The following is an 18,173-nucleotide window of genomic DNA, read 5'->3' as shown; positions in this document are numbered from 1 at the left end:
ATAGTCTCCAGTAAGTAACAATAATGGCCGCCAAGGTTTCCACCCCTGCTGATGCGAGCAACGACTTCTCTGTCGGCTCCGTGTACTGTATGGTCACCGGAGCCTCCCAGGGCATTGGCAGAGCTCTGGCTGTCGAGGCATCCAAGCTCTTTGGTCCTAACTCTGTCATGCTTCTGTTAGCTCGTAATGAGAAGGAACTTGCCAACACTGCCAACATGTGCGAGTCAGAGAATGTCAAAGTGATGTACAAGCCTTTTGACTTGTCCACGGCTAGCTCGGAGAAGATGCAAGATGTGATCATGCAGTCTATCCAGGGCCGTAAGGTTACTGACTTTGACGTTGTGCTGGTGTTCCACAATGTGGGCTCGCTGGGCAACCTGTCTGTGGAGACCGACAAGATGGAGAATGTTCAGGAGCTGGAGAGCTACTTTGACTTGAATGTGTTCAATGTGATTGCGCTGAACTCGCAGTTCCTGAAAGTGTTCCAGGAGGTGGAGGACCGTATCATTATCATTAACATCACCTCACTGTGCGCCATCAAGCCGATGAGTGGCATGGCCTACTACTGCAGCGGCAAGGCTGCCCGGGAGATGTATTTCCGTGTTCTGGCCGAGGAGAAAAAGCACATTAAGGTCCTCAACTACTCCCCGGGACCTGTAGAGACATCTATGATCGATTATGTGCTGGAGGAGGCTGTGAATGACAACCTGAAGCAGGTGTTCACAGCCTTCAAGAGCCAGGGCACGCTGCTCACCCCGGACGTCACCGCTAAGAAGTGTCTCAGAATCTTGCAAAAAGGCGTGTACACGTCCGGAGACCATGTCGACTACTTTGATGACGAGTAGAAGCTTCTCAATTAATGCAATACAATTTTCGGCCTTCTAGATTTTAGCGTAGCTTTCGTACTAACTTTAGAGTTAGACACAATCAATACTTCCATGACATATAAACCTATATTAAACTTTGTACTTATGAGATTATTACAATTAAATAAAACATAAAAATATTGTAAGAAATTATGCTAAATTGTAGATGATTGATGTGTGTTTGTGCCAATTTCGCCTCCATTACTACCACTTGTTAATGTCAATGTACTCATCTACTGCTAACATCTGCTATATCTCCAAGGTGCCTATTACATATACTATCTGTGGAACTCATTACATTAGTGGTTTCTTATCTCTCTCATATCCATGACAATATTATACTTTACATAACACTTAGATGAAATAACTACTTTGTATCTGAAGTTCTCAATTGAGTGGCTTGCTTTGAAAATGATTGTTAGATAATTATTGTTATTTCTTATATAATATTATATTATTATTGAAACGGAACATTCCAGTAGTTCTAAATGAGATAGTAGAAATTCATGTTACTTATGTACTTCTCAATGGTTATATTTAGATATATGTATACTTATATCAACCCTTTACATATTATTATGTGTGTAATATTCGGAATCTCATAGTATTATATCATATGAATGGAATTCATATTTAACAAATAAATGCATATCTCGATTAAGACTCGTGTTTTTTTTTATCACCTGTAATATTGTTGATTTCTTTGTCTGATATGAGTTACATTCATATTACCTAACTTATAATTTTATTTATCTCGTGCTTTGTGTAACTTATGGCCTTTTGTGTTGTCCTCTTACTAAGTATTTATTTATCTTATCAATCATGCTGAGAGGAATTTATTGGGTAACAATTTTGACTTATGTAAGTAAGCTAAAGTACTCATCTAACTCCACATATCACTATCATACATAACAGAGCTTTGCTTCTGAAACTGGTACTTAAATAATATTAATAATGATTGGAAGAATTTTACTGAATGTTAGGTAATTTTTACTAAGTCATTATAATTTGAGTAAATCCGCTCCTATCTATTGGTGTAGTGGTAAGGTAACCGATATGATTTGTTTAAGTCTCCTGAAGAGAAGCTAGAGTGAACTAAACTAAAGGTCAAAAACAGGTGAAATATACTGAATATACCTACATAAAATAGGCATACCTACATTAGTCAAATCAGTATGGAAATTACGCTATATAGGTAGGTATTAAAATAATAAATTGAATTCTATTCATGAAAATTTAAAGGAAAAGTGAGGGTAAGATAAGGTTTAAAGCTGTAAAATCTCCTGATATGAAATAGGATTCATAGTAAAAACCAATTCCAAGAGATTGCAAAGAATAAATAAAACTTATCATCTGCATCTGGAGGGATTAGGCAGGTTGATGTAAATCGGCCGAGTCACCCAGATAGCAACACCAAAATCTGTGCTCATTGGGGGGACGTGTTTGTGTAAGCTATAAAAAAAACAAATTGACAATTAACATAAGCTTTTTAGTAGGTTGAATGAAATGAAGTTACAACCCCTACAAAGATACGCCATTGGTGGATATAGGCATCACCCAAGCCGCTCCACAACACTATCCTCGGCCTTCCTCATCCAGCCCCTATTAGCTATCTGGCTGTCTGTCTTGCGCAGGGCGACACACGCTACGTCAATAACAGTTCTTTGGCATGGTCAGCCCACTGCCGTTTCACATAGCAGATTTTACCTGAGATAGTACCTAGCATAGACCACATTTAAGACGTGACATAAGTTTAGCATCGCGTTCATTCACATCGCACAACCTCAAGAGTCACCGCGACGGAGCACATTTGTCACGTCTTTAATTCGCCCCGTGCTAGCCATTCTGTAAGAGCACCAATCACCACCACCAATCCCCTTCCAGCTCACCACCACCGAAAATCCAATCATTCACACAACACCTTACTCCTTCCAGCTTTCACCACAATGAAGGCTTCAACCACCCCGTCTCTCTTCCTGTTTCTGACACGACCGGCAGCTGCAGTTGCCAAATCAACTCTGTTCCTGATGCGGCCGGCAGGTGTCAAATCCAATCATTCACACAGCGTTTAACGTAACGCAACGCAACGTTTCCCCTTCCAGCTCACCACCGCCGCCACCGCCGCCAGTCCAATGAAGTCTTCAACCAGCCCGTCTCTCTTCTTATTCCTCATGCGGCTGGCGTGGCGCTGCCGGCTCAGCGTGCCGCTGCTGCTGAGCGGCTCGGTGGCGCTGCTCGGCCACGCCTGGATGCTGCAGGTCAGCGTGCACACCGTGCCAAGGATACACGAGCGGGAGGTGAGCGAGTTTATTTAAATTATTTATTCTGCATTGCACAATTTACAATCAGGTGGACAAGCTAAAAGCATTTTCGGCCAGTCAACCTGCAGGAGGTACAATGAGTGAGAAGTACGGGGGTGCAAATAAGAAAAAAAGCATCTAAAAATATGATGTAATGTGATGAAACACAGTAAGCTAATGAACGTAATTTAATCTGTTGCTGTCTTTCTTTGACCGTATACGGACAGATAGAGACAAAGATAGATTTAATGTTGACATTATTATAATTGCCATGGCGAATGTTATTATTTTCCTGACTGTACACAGGGAGGCACGGAGGTAAGTAACACTATTTCTGAATAAATTAGATTAACAGATAATGAGATCATGCGCGGATTATCCGCCGGTGCAAAATGCATTAACAGATGCTAATGGCTGCGGTACAGTGGCGCACGAGTTATTAGGAATACTTTGGACGAAACAGGGTGGAATTTTATCACTGAATTGCCTGAATTCAATACTCTGAACAAGACTAACATGCGAAACAATAAAAACGATATGGTATGTTACGTCCGGCAAAAACAAATGTATTTTTTAGTTCCACTAACACACGCAGTGGCGATTCTTACTATTATAAGTTCCTTGAATAAAGACTTATTGTATCCTATTCTATTCTATCAATATAAATCATTTGATAAAGATAGGTGAGGAAGATATGACAGGGATATAATAAAATACCCAGGGTAAATAAAATTTATAAAAGAGATAGCGTACCTACATAATACTACTTACTAATTTCAACCATTTAAAAACTAACTTTACGTTATATTTATCACCATTATCTTTATCAGTGGCGGATTTACAAATTTGCCGCCCGTAGGCCATTAATATTTTGCCGCCCCTACTAAATTCTGAAATTCAATACGTTAGTTTAATTCCGTTATTAGTACGATAGTGAACTTAATGATATTTCTGTCTTAAAGGACAGACTACTAGATAATTTTTGCAACCCGCTATGTACCTACTAAAGAGTTTAATGTTGACATAATAAGTTTAATTTGACAGGCAAATAAAAAACCCCCCACTTTAAAGCGTAAAACATCTGTAACTTTTAAACGGCTTAATCGATTATCAGCAAACATATTGTCTAAGAACACTCTCCCGTAGAACACATGTGATGATGTGACACAAAATAATATTGAAATCGGTACTTTTGTTCAGGTGCTATGATGCCAGAGACAGACATGTCAAACTTATAACACTCTCTTTTTGCGTAGAAGGTTAAACACAGCAGCATGTACTAATCATACGATGGGGAAAGGCATAACTTAAAAATAATGAGTGGTCATTAAAAATGGCTTTTATTCTTTCAGTCAGAGATCTAATAAGTTTTACATTATTTTCTTTCGAGATTTTAAATTTGCATAGCTAATCATCAATTAACTAGGTATATTTTCGTATGAAATATCTTTCATAAGTTCTGACTCTATGCACAAAAGAAGAAGAAACATTAAGCTTTTCTTAACTTCAAGTAGATCGTAGGTAGTTTTAACCCGCATTTAAGCAATAAAAGCTTGTCTCACCTGAACAATTTGTCACCAGTGCAGCGGTGTGCTATGCGAAGTGCTATCCAAGTTTGGATAAATAATAATATGGGTGGTGGGAGACCAAAATAGTTGCAAACTTTGCTAGGGAAAAACTTCCAGAACACCAAGTGTTACTAGCTACAGCCTCAGTAAACGTGAAGTCCAACAACGGAAGTAAGCATATAATTCGGGCTTTACTAAAGTTATATTGTATTGTATTGTATTGTAATATGCTCCAAATTCTGTTTTCGCAGAAGCAAAGATAGATATGTTATGATCCAGAATCTGGTTTAGTCAAAATATTACAAAGCGTTTATTAATCGTTTTCGTATTTTATAATCGGAATTTATACATGGATTGTGTACACGTATAATTATTTATAAAAAAAAACTAAAAAAAGCTATCCCACCAAAACATTAAATGTAAAAAAGCCAAGTCTCTCGATGCAGTCTTTCCATCGTAAAAAGTTATGAGATCTCATAGAAGCCAAGTCCTATTCAAATTATTTTGTAGTTATAAATCAACATTTGGTAATTTTATCAATAGTTTTCTTTATATTATAATTACAGTGCCTTGGCAATGAAACAAATAAAACGGCATTTTAGGTTACGCAAACCGCATACGTAAACATTAGTATTCTTAATTACTTAATGTATTAGAGCATGTGTAGTCGGTAAGTCGGTAGTGACCATCATGATAAACACTATAATTGTAATATAAAGAAAACTAATGATAAAATTACTAAATGTTGATTTATAACTACAAAATAATTTGAATAGGACTTGGCTTCTATGAGATCTCATAACTTTTTGTCAGTTCGTCAGTGAGTCAGTGAGTGACAAAATGGAGTAACTTTGATCGACCGTAACTCCTAAACTATCAATTCAATTGGCATTTAATTTCGAAATTAAGCTTCTTATAATGCCTACTCTTTTCACCGAAAACCTAAACTAGCTTTGTCCACATCCAAGATATAGGTGCGAAACTGCCGCAAATCGCTTCTAGAAAAGATGGTACGGCCCTGCCCGTTTTGCTCGAGACTTGGCTGGCGCACTGCCGTGCCCCAGATTTGCCAAATTTGCCGCCCCTCTCAATCTGCCGCCCTAGGCACTGGCCTTTTTGGCCTATAGGTAAATCCGCCACTGATCTTTATATACCCGTTCCTATTCCTAATTTAATTCCACGCTCCACCATTCCCAGCTGGCCTACTACGAGGAAGAAGAAGATTTACTGGAAGAAGAAGAAGACAACGAGGGGAGCTGGGAGACAGAGACCTCGGCCTCGTGGGAGACCATCGTCGAGGAGGTGGCCTACGGCTGATGCTTCAGTGGCCCCGCTAGATAAGGTGCTTTTGTTTAACTTTTAGGGCCACTTGCACCAACATTTTAAGTCTAGATTTATTGAAAATCTCGATTTATGTCATAAATTTATTTATGGGCTGACGGTTCTTAAATCGAGATTAGACATTAAGGGCCTTACCACAAAAACTTAGACAGTATTTAACAAGGTGTTTAGCGCTGTCAAACGCCTACAAAATCTGACAAAAATCGTTATAGACACTTGTTAAACACTGTTTAAAGTTTTTTTGTGGTAGTACAGTTAATCTAGATTTAACACTTTGGTGTATGTCACCTTTAGGGTGTTTTTAATTGCGTGCGGATTTAATCACGCACGCGGGATTGCACGCCTTTTTAGTACATCCCGCGTGCATATTCCACGCTTTAAAAATTGCGTGATAATATCTGCACAATATTAAAAACACCCTTAGTGATAGGCCATTGGATTATTTTACTGATGCTTCGGATTTAAGCAGCGGTGCAGTTTTGTCTTATGGTAAAAATTAGGGTTGTGGACTGTTTTAGTTTTGTTTCGGGATTTGATCGGTGGTTTGTAACTGGTGGATAATTGGTTTAAATAGCTAAAGTTGACTGTAATTACGTACTTAATATTCTATAGGTAAAGAAAACATTACAAAATTTACAAAAGTATAGTCGATTTTATTAAGCATGATTGGCTATCGCTACGATATGTAGGTACCTTCTTTATACAATAAAAATGTGTTTTTAATATCAGATCCAATTAAATAATGGCATGTTTAATCACCATTATGTATAAGTGAGCAATAATTTTATTGTTTTGGCTGTGTGTTAGCATTTTAATTTAAATTAAATAAAGTTTAAGGAATCATAACATTCAGTTTTTGTTATTACAAACTTTCACTCTTACTGAGATGACACCATAAAGTTCCTATAGTTATTTAATAAAAACTCTTATTATGATTAAGTAAAAAAAAAGAAATTTAAAAACCTGTATGGGGCACCACAAGGTGAATTTTAGGTCGGCAGTTATTCTTAATCATTAGCTTCCATATTTAAAATACTGTGCGTTCAGTTGTTCTAAGAATATGAATGTCAACACGGTGTGGGGGCCAATCTTGAAGTAGGTGGGCAGGAATCCCTTCCAGAGTGCCGGGACCCCCTCTTTCTTCACCACATCCATGAATACTTTCACTTGACTTGCACCGTCCGATGCGTTTTGAACTCTGTAAATAAAATTGTAGATGTTTTAGCAAAGTGCGTTTTAAGGCCAGGAATAACGAGGCGCTAGTGTTCCAATATCAATGTTTTAGAATAGTACCTATTTCGTCTGCGCTAGTTCGCTTTTGCCTTTACCAAGCGCGGAATTTATACAGAATAAACCCCAATAGTAAGGGAAGATGATTCAGTGGTATAATAAGCCGAAAGAGGGTGACTCAGGGCCACAAGGCAATTTTTACCCGAATTTCTAAGTCATAGAACAAGCGAGGGAGTCCCTCAGTAGTTATTTTTTTCGCGACGCGACGTCTCAAAAGTCGGCGATCAAAAGCGGTTCAAAATAACAACGAGTCACCCCACTCGATCTAATGTTCTTTAGAATGACCGCCTGAGTCTCCCCCTTTCCCCTTCCTACACCCATTCTGCAACACCCTATACATGACAACACCACTGACCTAGTTTTGACGACGTCGAGCGGCTGCGAGGCGGCCACGGTGACCAGCCCGGCCACCATGGACGCGCTGAAGTGGAGTAATATACCCTCACCGAGGTAGGACAGGAGCATCTTACCACCTACTAATATGCTAGTTCGCTTTCGCCTTCGCCAAGCGCGTAATTTATACAGAACTAGCTGTTCCCGCGCGCTTCGCTTCGCCTTAAAAAGTTTTCCCGTGGGAATTCCGGGATAAAAAGTAGCCTATGTTCTTTCCCATGGTCTAGACCGTATGTGTACCAAATTTCATTCAAATCCGTTCATTAGTTTTGGCGTGAAAGAGTAACAGACAGACAGACAGACAGACAGATAGACACAGTTACTTTCGCATTTATGATATTAGTTAGGATTAGGATTAGGATAAGGGAAGAGACATACGTCATATGGGGGCACACGAGCGACGCCCTCCCCAGCCGCAACAGTTGCCGAAACTGGTCAGAATCATAATCATAAGTCCTAAAGAGAGTGACTCGGGGCCTGTATTTCCAAAAGTTTCACCATCTTTCGGTCTTTTACACCCTCTTTGCAACACTGACAATGATACTGACCGTGTCTTGACGACGTCGAGCGGCTGCGAGGCGGCCACGGTGACCAGCCCGGCCACCATGGACGCGCTGAAGTGGAGTAAGATACCCTCACCGAGGTAGGACAGGAGCATCTGATCACCTACTAATATGCTAGTTCGCTTTCGCCAGGGAAGAGACATACGTCATATGAGGGCACACGAGCGACGCCCTCCACAGCCGCAAGAGTCGCCGTGACCGAACCCGGTTGGATAGAATCATCATCATCAAGCCTAAAGAAAGTGACTCAAGGCCTCAGGGCAATTTTTACTCGTATTTCTATCATGGAATAAAAGTTGTTCAAAATGGCCGCCTGAGTCACCCCCTTTCGGCTTTCTACACCCTTTTTTTCAACAGATTATTGTATACAGGGTGTCCCAAAAGTCAACGTCATCCCTTAACCTTAAAGGGCTGATAGGTCAGCTCATGAGAGGCCAGAATATCACAATATGACCTTAGTAAAAACTCGGTGATTTTCGAGATATTGACACTTTTATAAATTTGCTGAAAATCGACACCTTGGATCAGTTTTTTGCGTGCCGCCGCGCCGGTACAAAAATCGATATTGTTAGAATTTGTTTAGTGTTGCATCACCCTGTATAGCCCTGCTATTGATCGCAGTCAAAAAAAATATCGAGTAATGCTGTATGTTTAAAATAAAACACGGTTTTCAAAGTCATAAAAGGTTATCGGATTTTTTTATAAACAACTTTGACTCTACATACTGTAAAAAAATATACCACGCAAACCTGGCACCTTATTTCAAAAGATTGCTCATTTAATGCAGTTTCCAAAATGGTATGAAACGTTGCTATTGTTTAAATTAACAAAAAAGTTATTGCTCTTTTAGTACAAAACGACCTCGATGTAAAATTGTTTGAAGGAAACTTATCTGACTGAATTTATTAAGGGTAAGTCATGTTGGAATGAGTAACAGTAAAATAGGTGATGGGGTCAGCCGTGGCAACATAGATGACGCAAAAATAGCTAAGAAAAAACTTACCAAACTCTTATAAAAGACATTTTGCGTTTTTTTCACCTTATTTAAAAAAAACAAACATTTATTGACTTTTATTTTTATTTCTCAAAATTATAACACCACATTATTATATTAAGTACATAATCAGCAAAAAATAATACTCATTAATGGTCATAATCATAATTTTGAGAGTTAGGTTTTGTTTAACAATACCTTTTAAATAAATAACAAGTAATTAGAGGTAATGTTAATGACAAACTGATCTGTCCCTTTTTTGGATACTGTGGGTGTACAATGTACATGTGTTAGCGTTTTACTTCTTTATATCACACATTAGCACTACTCAGGAATGAACGTTACCATGCGCTACATTTATGGGGAATGTGGAGTTGCTATAGTCCACTTTTTTCGAGAAAGATACTCAAAATGCGTTCTTTTTACTAACTGTGACAACGTTGTCTCTTTTCCCACTCCCGGCCACACCACCTATTTTACTTTTACTCATTCCAACATGAATTACCCTTAATAAATTCAGTTAGATAAATTTCCTTCAAACAATCTTACATCGAGGTCGTTTTGTACTAAAATAGCAATAACTTTTTTGTTAATTGAAACAATAGCAACGTTTCATACCATTTTGGAAACTGCATTAAATGAGCAATCTTTTCAAATAAGGTGCCAGGTTTGCGTGGTATATTTTTTTTACAGTATGTAGAGTCAAAGTTGTTTATAAAAAAATACGATTACCTTTTATGACTTTGAAAACCGTGTTTTTTTTAAACATACAGCATTACTCGATATTTTTTTTGACTGCGATCAATAGCAGGGCTATACAGGGTGATGCAACACCAAACAAATTCTAACAATATGGATTTTTGTACCGGCGGCACGCAAAAAACTGATCCAAGGTGTCGATTTTCAGCACATTTATAAAAGTGTCAATATCTCGAAAATTATCGAGTTTTTACTAAGGTCATATTGTGATATTCTGGCCTCTCATGAGCTGAACTATCAGCCCTTTAAGGGATGACGTTGACTTTTGGGACACCCTGTATAGATGTAGATTATTAAAACACTGACCGTGTCTTGACGACGTCGAGCGGCTGCGAGGCGGCCACGGTGACCAGCCCGGCCACCATGGACGCGCTGAAGTGGAGTAAGATACCCTCACCGAGGTAGGACAGGAGCATCTGACGCGCCTGGGGAGTAAAGAAGAATTATTTTGAGGTTTTAAAAAATTATATTTAAGTTTTATTTTTGAAAGATATCATTAGTTTCATTCTTGACTATCGTGACATAACTCAAAATGTATACATAAGATATCCTCCTTTGAGGGCGCTGGCTACGACGCGTTTCACGCGGCAATAATATGACATTCATCGACATCACCTATGCAATTCAGTAAAATTTACGTTCCTGACCGAAGACCAATAAAACCGAAAAATGGCGTGGTTTGAGGTCCAAAGTTGTAAGTTAATGGTATTCTGTATGTAGCTCCATCGTGCCGTATCGGTAGATTTGCTGCCCTCTAGAGCGGAATTTCTACTTAATCATCCTAAACCCTTACGGCCTGAGAGCGATGTCTTCCAGCTAACCATCCGAGTGACATACCTGCGAGTAAGTGCCGAGCTGCGCGGCATTGACGACCATCGCCCGAGAAACCGTCGCCCCCGTACCGCGCCAGAGAGTGCGCACGCCTTCTTCTCGGGTTATCCTGGAATATATTTAATTATTAAGTAAATAATAGTATACCTATTAGGTTATTACCCCGAGCTTGGCTTTGCCTTAAGGATTTATCTATGGTAATTCATGGATACGTTATCCATTTTGCTTTCTATTGGTTAACCTTTTTGATTTCAAATAATCAAATAATACTATTATAGGCGCAAATAATTAAGTATTGTATATTCTGTAAAGCTAACTGGGGTCTGCTGGGCTAGCACGGGGCGAAATTAAGACGTGACAAAAGTTCTCCGTCGCGCTCGCTCTTGAGGCTGCGCGATGTGAGTAAGCGTGAGCGCGATTGCTAGCCCTTCTGAGTAAGATACTCGGCTTTTTTCAGGACGGAATAGTAAACCCACGCACTACATCTCCATCCAACCTACCTGCCCAGCGCATTGAACACGTTCCTATAATTCCTGCGCTGCTCCGCGGGCAGTCTACCATCAGCCGTCATCCTGATCAGACACACCTCGGCCGGGGTGCCCACGAACGCGCCCACCCCACCCGCCAGCGTGCCTAGGAGGAGCTTGCCGGCGAATGTAGGGACTCCGTAGGCCCTGAAAATTGTTATGAGGTGAAGGGTAGTTTTTGGTTAAGGATATCGGGGTTAGGAATCCATGGGAATGGAACGTCAATCGGTAAAGATAGTTAAGTAGGTATACTGTTTTAGGTATCTAGTAGGTATAATCAGTGGTCTTTGTATATAGCATCATAAATATCATAATCCAATATTTGAGTAGGTAGCCGAAGGATGGTTGCTGTCAGTAACTGTTGAAACTGAGTCTCCATCATCTCTAGAGTTCCTAGTTTACTACTAGTGTTTCGGCGCTTCTTGGAAGACGCTTAGAAGTTAAGAGCTATTTTCAGATGATGATTATATATAGTCTTATGATGATCGGTAGGTAACACAAATACAACATTCCAAAAACACCAAACAACTTACTCCTTATACTTATCGAAAGAGAAGTTGAAGATGCCAAGTCTGGCAGTAGTGTAGGTGGCTTGTCGGAACAGCGCTGCAGACAGACCCTGGTACAAGCCTCGAGCCCCTTCAGTCTTTACGATGCCTTTGACCACAGCTACCACGCTAGTGCGGGCGGATGGACCTAGCAGCTGCATCCTTGTCTTTGTGAGGTCCATGGGCTGGACTATGCATGTCGCCATCATTCTGGCAAAGAACAGGTGAAAGTTAAAACACATAAGATACGTTTATGTTATTTTATCACATAATAATACCTAACTACGTCTAAAAATAAAGACGCAGCAATTTTGCTGTAAATAACAAAAATACGGCTAACCAATTAATTATAATTTGGGCTTAAAGGTCATGCTCTGTACTCTCTGTAGATAAAAGTATAAAGTCTAGTCCGGTAAGAGCAGGCTGTAATTAGCGATAGTATTCACGTGTTATGTGATAAAAGTGTATTGAGTTTTTGATTTTGTTTTTAGATTAGCAGAATAATTTTGATAAAATCCCTGGATTTTTATTATCATTATAGTGAATCAATGCGTGATGTGAAAGTATCGTATGTGACGAGACGTTAGGCTAGACACTAGTGTAATATCTGCTAAAACATTCAGAATTTGATGACATAAGGAAAGAATTGGATAGAAATAATACATAAGTACGTGTAGGTAGGTATATGTGTCTACCGGTATATTCGGGAAAGGCTTTTCTACCTACAGTAATTATTCTGCCTGCAAAAATGATTGTAATTATAATGACATTCATCAGTATAACCGCACCTACACAGTTGTAACTTATTGACATTATTATGCCCTCTGCAAAAAATTCCTTCCCTGATAATTCTGCTCTGGCAAAGAATTTGTGTGGTGTTAAAACACGATACTTTTCCCTAGATTCAAGATAATTTTCATGCCAAGGTCGGTATTATAGAACAACTCAAGAGGAATTTCACTTTATAATAATAACTCTACTTACCCAGAAGTCCCTCCAATGGCAAACTGAAGATATCCAGGAATCAATTTAGGCTTCACTATTGGTAAATCTATTATTTCCTCGCCCATTTTAATATTAAAATTTATTCTCCACTTCCTGATGACTGAAAACTTTTTGCAATTTGATACACTAGCTATACCTATGACATGGTTTAATACAGGTCTGTTCTTGGTAAGAGTTTTGATGTTGTGACAGTTGTATCGTTAATAACACTGAAATATGGCCCGAGCCGAGCCTAGCTAGATAAGAACTATAAACACTGATTAATAATTAATGAAGTCGATAGTGTTTGAGTCTTTAATTAGTTTGTTAAGTAGGTACCTATGGTCCGGTCCCGAACCCAAGTTTAAAACTGCCGATAGTATGTATCCGTTATTAAACAAAAAAACGTAAACAAATTCAAACTAACTATAAGTTTGAATATTAGGTACTTAGATATAAAATAAAAGACAAAATACATAGATAAGTAGAGATGTGTAAGAATTTAATAAAACTTATAAGTACTTAAATGAATCTTTAACATTTTGTTGCACTTATCCATTATAATCTTCACCACTGCCATTCTTCTGTGAAATCCTGTTCCATGAAGTGTCTCCTGAAATGAAAATAATATAAATACTTAGGTTTAGTTATGTAGGTAATGTTTTAGAGGCTGAAGGCAGATGATAGTTATATGGCAGCAGCATCTATCAGTATCAGTCGGTGGTTGATGATGATGCTGATATGGTTTCGAGCTCGTTGTGTAAGAGTAGGTGCAAGTAAGTAAGTGTTCGGTTCAGTAAGCTCCAGTCTCTTTCGTCTTCCATGACTAGCTTATAAACTTTGTAGAGTTTGATCTAATGTAACTTGATTTGTAATGAAACTTCAACAATTTTTCTAAGCTTTAATATTTGCCTGTTTCTTTCATCAGATAGGCACATGAATAATTAGTGTTGCGGGCCACAAGCAAAAATTACAGTGGGAAAGCCACGTTCCGTCAAAAAAGAGCCCGCTGCGCTGAGTTTCGCCGGGTGAGTGAGAGTATTCGAGGCCCAAAACCCCTCCTCCCTTTTCCTCCTCTAGACTAGACTCTAGTGTAATGATGCTGGTACCTGCGCGCAGGCGGGGTGGCGGGGGAGGAGCCCCCGGGGCGCGGGGCGCGGGGGGGGCCGGGCTGCCGGCGGGCCACCTCGCCCAGCAGAGACAGGCACGAGCGAGACAGGCGCTGGCTGAAGTTCTGGAAGAGGAGCGGTTGTTTTAGTCGTTGGAAGTTGGGTGTTATAAGTAAGATGGGTATCTGTGTGTTGTATTTGTGTATGTCCTCATGTGGTGACATTGAGCTTCATTTCTTGTGCGTTTAATTCGGATGGACCGATTTGAGTGAGGTGTTTTTGGTTTTTGGTATAATGATTCATTATAATTTCATCATAGCGGCAGCGTTTCAATCGGGTTTGATGAAACACACTTAAGAACACAGTCGATCACAATGTTATAATCGGATATTTACTAAAAAGCACTTTCAGTTTTAATTGGCCCATCCGTTACAGAGCTATACACCTCGCCGAACCACAAGTCATAGTTACCCCGAAAGTTCTCTAGTTACCTAAATTATTTAAAAACTTACTGGTAAGCAGGATCCCTTCATCTCCCGCAAGTCGATCTTCCTGAAGAGCTCACACAGCAGCAGCTCGTGCAGACTCGGGGTCCGAGAGCCGAAGATCAGCTCTATTATTTCCACCACCTGTAATACAATAAGTCATAAGAATTGGTGGAATTTTGTCAGTAAAGGTCTTGAAGTAGTTCAATATATAAGTCTTTTGTTTTAATTAGCGAAGTTGTAAAAATAGTTTTTCAGAACGCCGATTTATGCGGCTACAACATAGCATCTTGTATTAACTTACATGTGGATAGTTCGGCATTAGATCCGGCAGAAGCGACAGGTCAATGTCCGATCCGGAGCACATCTCAAACAGCACCTGTCCCAGAGACAACGCTTCCACGTGCTCCAGCGGCGCCGCCAGGGCTATGGGGCAGCGGGGCAGCGCGCCTATTAGCGTGTTCTCCAGGCCGCATATCCTGTGAGATAAATCATACATTTTTTACCGGACAAATTAATAAATGTAAAATTTGGCGCCCAACTTGGGACAGGGGACTACCGATGGACCCATGTCAAATACAAATACATATTTTATCATCCGTGTTGTTCTATGTTCGGAAACTAACTTTAACAGAATGTTGATATTGATAAAGATAATCGTATGTACATACCTGGCGACTCCATTCTGAACCATAATGTTGCCTGCGTGTAGATGGCGGAAAGGCGGGAACCCCTTTTCCTTGAGGAATAGGAGACCTTCCAACATCTGTCTGCCAAACCTGGCCACCTGCCACGCCGGCAGACCGTTGTCAACTGATACATACTTCCTGCCGTAGTCCTCGTTCCAGGTACTCTGCAAGTATAACAACTTTTAACAACATGAAACATTCGACTTGGATGCAGGGTTCCACCAAGTGGAAGTTCATTAACGTCTAAGTGTGACGTGGCATTATTATTTATTGTTAGTTATCCCATGTTACCTTGTATATCAGGTCCTTTAAACTCCCTCGGGCGTTGAAAGGCATCACAGATAGAGCGTGACCGTTGCACATTTCCAAGTCTAAAACTGGGTAGATATATGGATGATGTAATGCTCTGAATAGTTCTATGATGAGGGATCGCGCTTGGTCGTTTGGTTCTATGGGACATTTTGAAGTTAAAGGCATCTGTTGAAGACAAAAAAATATAGAGTTATACAAAAGAAAATATTGTATTGTGTAAATTTATATTTTCATATGTATTTAAAACCAAAATCTGATTACACTCACCAACGTCAAAAGTCTATCAGTTTTAATTGAGTTATCGTGAACTGCAAACCAGTACTTGTTGGGTCGAGATCCTATAGCATTGAGCGGTGATATTAATTCATATCTGAAAAAAAACATAGTAAGTAAGTTGATTAGTAAAGTGAAATTAGTGTTTATCAGGTACTACATATTATAATACCTATGAATTATTATTAACATTAAAACTAACCTTGATGATTGTGATATGTATTCGGTACAAATTCCTAATGCTACTGAACTTTCCATTGATCGTTCACCAACTCTGCAACAAAACATTCGATTTATGATGATTTCTTATTGACACTCAATTTAATCTAAAATATCTGAAGAAACTTACTTAGGAGATGCTTGAGGTTCTGAAGGTGAAGACTTGCCAGATCCACTGCCGATGATTGACTTGTTGAACAGAAGCTTTGCCAGTGAGTCTATCTTCTGGGCCACTAGAGGAGCTCGCTCTTTCTCGTTATCTTCTAGAAGACAAAGTTGACAAAAGAATAACATAAACAAAATGTCCACATTATGGTAGTCCTGTTGTTTATATAAGGGTAGCCTGGGAATGATAAAAATAGTAAATCTCAAAGAATGCGGTTGATGCAGTTGAGGCCAATGTTAATAAAGACGTATAGGCTGTTATGATCAAAACCGTTGGGCAAGAAGAACCTAATCTTGAGTTACCGTTACTATATTTACAAAATGATAAGGCATCTACTTACAGCATCATGCACCACCGGGGATCATGACGATAATTAATAGCGTATATACTTACCTATGTATTTTTATAAGGAAAAAGTATTAATATTTTTCTCTAAAATTTAGCTACCATGATTTACAACCTGTATAAAAATAATAATAAATACTTACATAAAAGTACTTGATTGTAAACAAGTTAATAAATACAGATATTTATAATACATGTATAAAGGAACATTGTACATAAATAATGATATTTACTTATAGATCGTAAAGTGGTAGTAGATCCATCGGTATCTTCTTTTTTCTCACCATCTTCCGTTCGCAAAAAACAAATAAAAATTTATATATAACGCAAAATCCCAGTATATAAAGAAAGTACATAAACATATATAACTGAAGTACTTATAGTGCGTGTATAAGCAGCAGAAGTCTACAAGTATAATCGCATGCAAAAGACCTTGAATAAAATATAGGTATACTTATATACCAAGGTGCCTACTTAGTCAGGCATTGAAAAAATTATACTTAATGTAACTTGTAGAGATTTCTATTACCATTAATATAGGCATAATAATATGTAGGTAAATACTTAGGTACTTAAATAATCTTAACAAACGGAAAATAAGGTGTTTATCTTCAAAGCTGAAAGCTAAATCCACCATTTATGGCATTTCAAGATGGGAGCGATTCTAAACCAACGGATATAATTTAAACTTTGTCATAACTCGCAAGCATCGTTTTGCAAAAGTACCTGCTTCATAAAATTGAAGAATTTAAAACTTTTTTTATAAAAAAGAATTTTAAAAAAAGTTGTTTATAGCCCCATATTTTAAGTAACTCATGCAACTATATACAGTTTCATCATCTCCTACTGTACCCTATTATTCGATCAGCTCACCTTCACTGTCATCACGATCCGTAGACACGGAGCGTATACTGAACTGGTTCCGTCTGTTGGCAGCCGCAATAGACTCGGGGTTCAGCTCAGCCGCCGACTGGGCCCTGCGGCACGCCCCACGGCGTTTCTTCTTCCTATAACTCGTCCGTGGACGCTCCTGGTAAAACCGGTCGTGACCCGTCGTCTCCGACTCCTTACTCAGCTCTTTCCCATCACTATTAGCATGCTGCATATGCTTGTACAAGTTGAACATCTTCTTCCAGACTATGCGTTTCAACTTCAGCAATGTTCTTCTCATGTGAGTGCAGTCGTCACCAGTTGGAATATGTTAATGTGTGTGGATGACTGCGTGGTGTGCCGTCAGCAGTCTCCGAGGGACTCGAGCAGGAATGTCAATACGGACTAATTGAAGCCCCGCGAGTGCGGTATTAGCTGCGAGCGTGTACCGAGAATGATGTGCGATGGAGAATGTTTCTTTGCCTTTGGTTTGTGGCGCTGATGTTCATTGTAAGTAAGACTACGCCTTCTTTAATTAGACAAGTAGGTAAGTATGTACTTACTTATGTTCTTTGGACTACGCTACGGGACGTTAGTTGATATGCAGAAAAAGATTATTGGATGCAGTAATCATCAGCTGATCAGTCGTTAGATTATGAAATGAAATATTCTTTATTCGACGTAAAATTTCGATTTTCAAAATGTAAGTTCTCCACTATTTCACAAAGGCTTTTCCTAACC

At 39.2% G+C, this 18,173-nt stretch overlaps 3 protein-coding genes across 3 annotated transcripts; 1 reads left to right on the top strand and 2 right to left on the bottom strand.

Annotated features, from left to right (window-relative positions):
- Positions 1 to 23: 23 nt before the first annotated feature.
- On the top strand, positions 24 to 1,527 carry LOC125488533 (sepiapterin reductase). The gene has a single exon (XM_048624090.1). It carries the CDS (start codon positions 24 to 26, stop codon positions 843 to 845), a length of 822 nt encoding a protein of 273 aa, XP_048480047.1. The 3' UTR covers positions 846 to 1,527.
- Positions 1,528 to 6,707: 5,180 nt separating this feature from the next.
- LOC105391665 (mitochondrial 2-oxoglutarate/malate carrier protein) lies at positions 6,708 to 13,193 on the bottom strand. The gene is made up of 6 exons (XM_048624127.1): positions 12,965 to 13,193; positions 11,966 to 12,190; positions 11,406 to 11,579; positions 10,912 to 11,014; positions 10,381 to 10,499; positions 6,708 to 7,273 (listed from the first exon to the last, which is right to left on the bottom strand). The coding sequence occupies exons 1-6, from the start codon at positions 13,048 to 13,050 to the stop codon at positions 7,090 to 7,092; spliced, it is 891 nt and encodes a 296-aa protein (XP_048480084.1). The 5' UTR covers positions 13,051 to 13,193; the 3' UTR covers positions 6,708 to 7,089.
- A 338-nt stretch (positions 13,194 to 13,531) lies between these two features.
- LOC105391657 (slowpoke-binding protein) lies at positions 13,532 to 17,907 on the bottom strand. The gene is made up of 10 exons (XM_011563174.3): positions 17,436 to 17,907; positions 16,182 to 16,314; positions 16,035 to 16,106; positions 15,827 to 15,929; positions 15,539 to 15,724; positions 15,230 to 15,411; positions 14,863 to 15,037; positions 14,586 to 14,702; positions 14,074 to 14,198; positions 13,532 to 13,577 (listed from the first exon to the last, which is right to left on the bottom strand). Exons 1-10 carry the CDS (start codon positions 17,731 to 17,733, stop codon positions 13,532 to 13,534), a joined length of 1,437 nt encoding a protein of 478 aa, XP_011561476.2. The 5' UTR covers positions 17,734 to 17,907.
- Between the last annotated feature and the right edge of the window lie 266 nt (positions 17,908 to 18,173).

The sequence above is a fragment of the Plutella xylostella genome, chromosome 3, assembly GCF_932276165.1.
Source record: "Plutella xylostella chromosome 3, ilPluXylo3.1, whole genome shotgun sequence".
NCBI lineage: Eukaryota > Metazoa > Arthropoda > Insecta > Lepidoptera > Plutellidae > Plutella > Plutella xylostella.
Note: the sequence above shows the minus strand (reverse complement) of the source record. Positions and strands in the feature narration are given on the sequence as shown.

What these genes read in the sequence shown, in the direction of transcription:
- LOC125488533 (XM_048624090.1), top strand. Translation starts at nt 24, where the DNA reads ATGGCCGCCAAGGTTTCCACCCCTGCTGATGCGAGCAACGACTTCTCT.
- LOC105391665 (XM_048624127.1), bottom strand. Translation starts at nt 13,050, where the DNA reads ATGGGCGAGGAAATAATAGATTTACCAATAGTGAAGCCTAAATTGATT. An exon ending in TCTTTCGATAAGTATAAGGA is followed by an intron (nt 11,580 to 11,965) that starts GTAAGTTGTTTG and finishes AACAATTTTCAG; the next exon opens with GGCCTACGGAGTCCCTACAT. An exon ending in CTCGACGTCGTCAAGACACG is followed by an intron (nt 7,274 to 10,380) that starts GTCAGTGTTTTA and finishes TTTTATTTACAG; the next exon opens with AGTTCAAAACGCATCGGACG.
- LOC105391657 (XM_011563174.3), bottom strand. Translation starts at nt 17,733, where the DNA reads ATGAGAAGAACATTGCTGAAGTTGAAACGCATAGTCTGGAAGAAGATG. An exon ending in GAACCTCAAGCATCTCCTAA is followed by an intron (nt 16,107 to 16,181) that starts GTAAGTTTCTTC and finishes GTTTTGTTGCAG; the next exon opens with AGTTGGTGAACGATCAATGG. An exon ending in GCCACCCCGCCTGCGCGCAG is followed by an intron (nt 13,578 to 14,073) that starts GTACCAGCATCA and finishes TTTTCATTTCAG; the next exon opens with GAGACACTTCATGGAACAGG.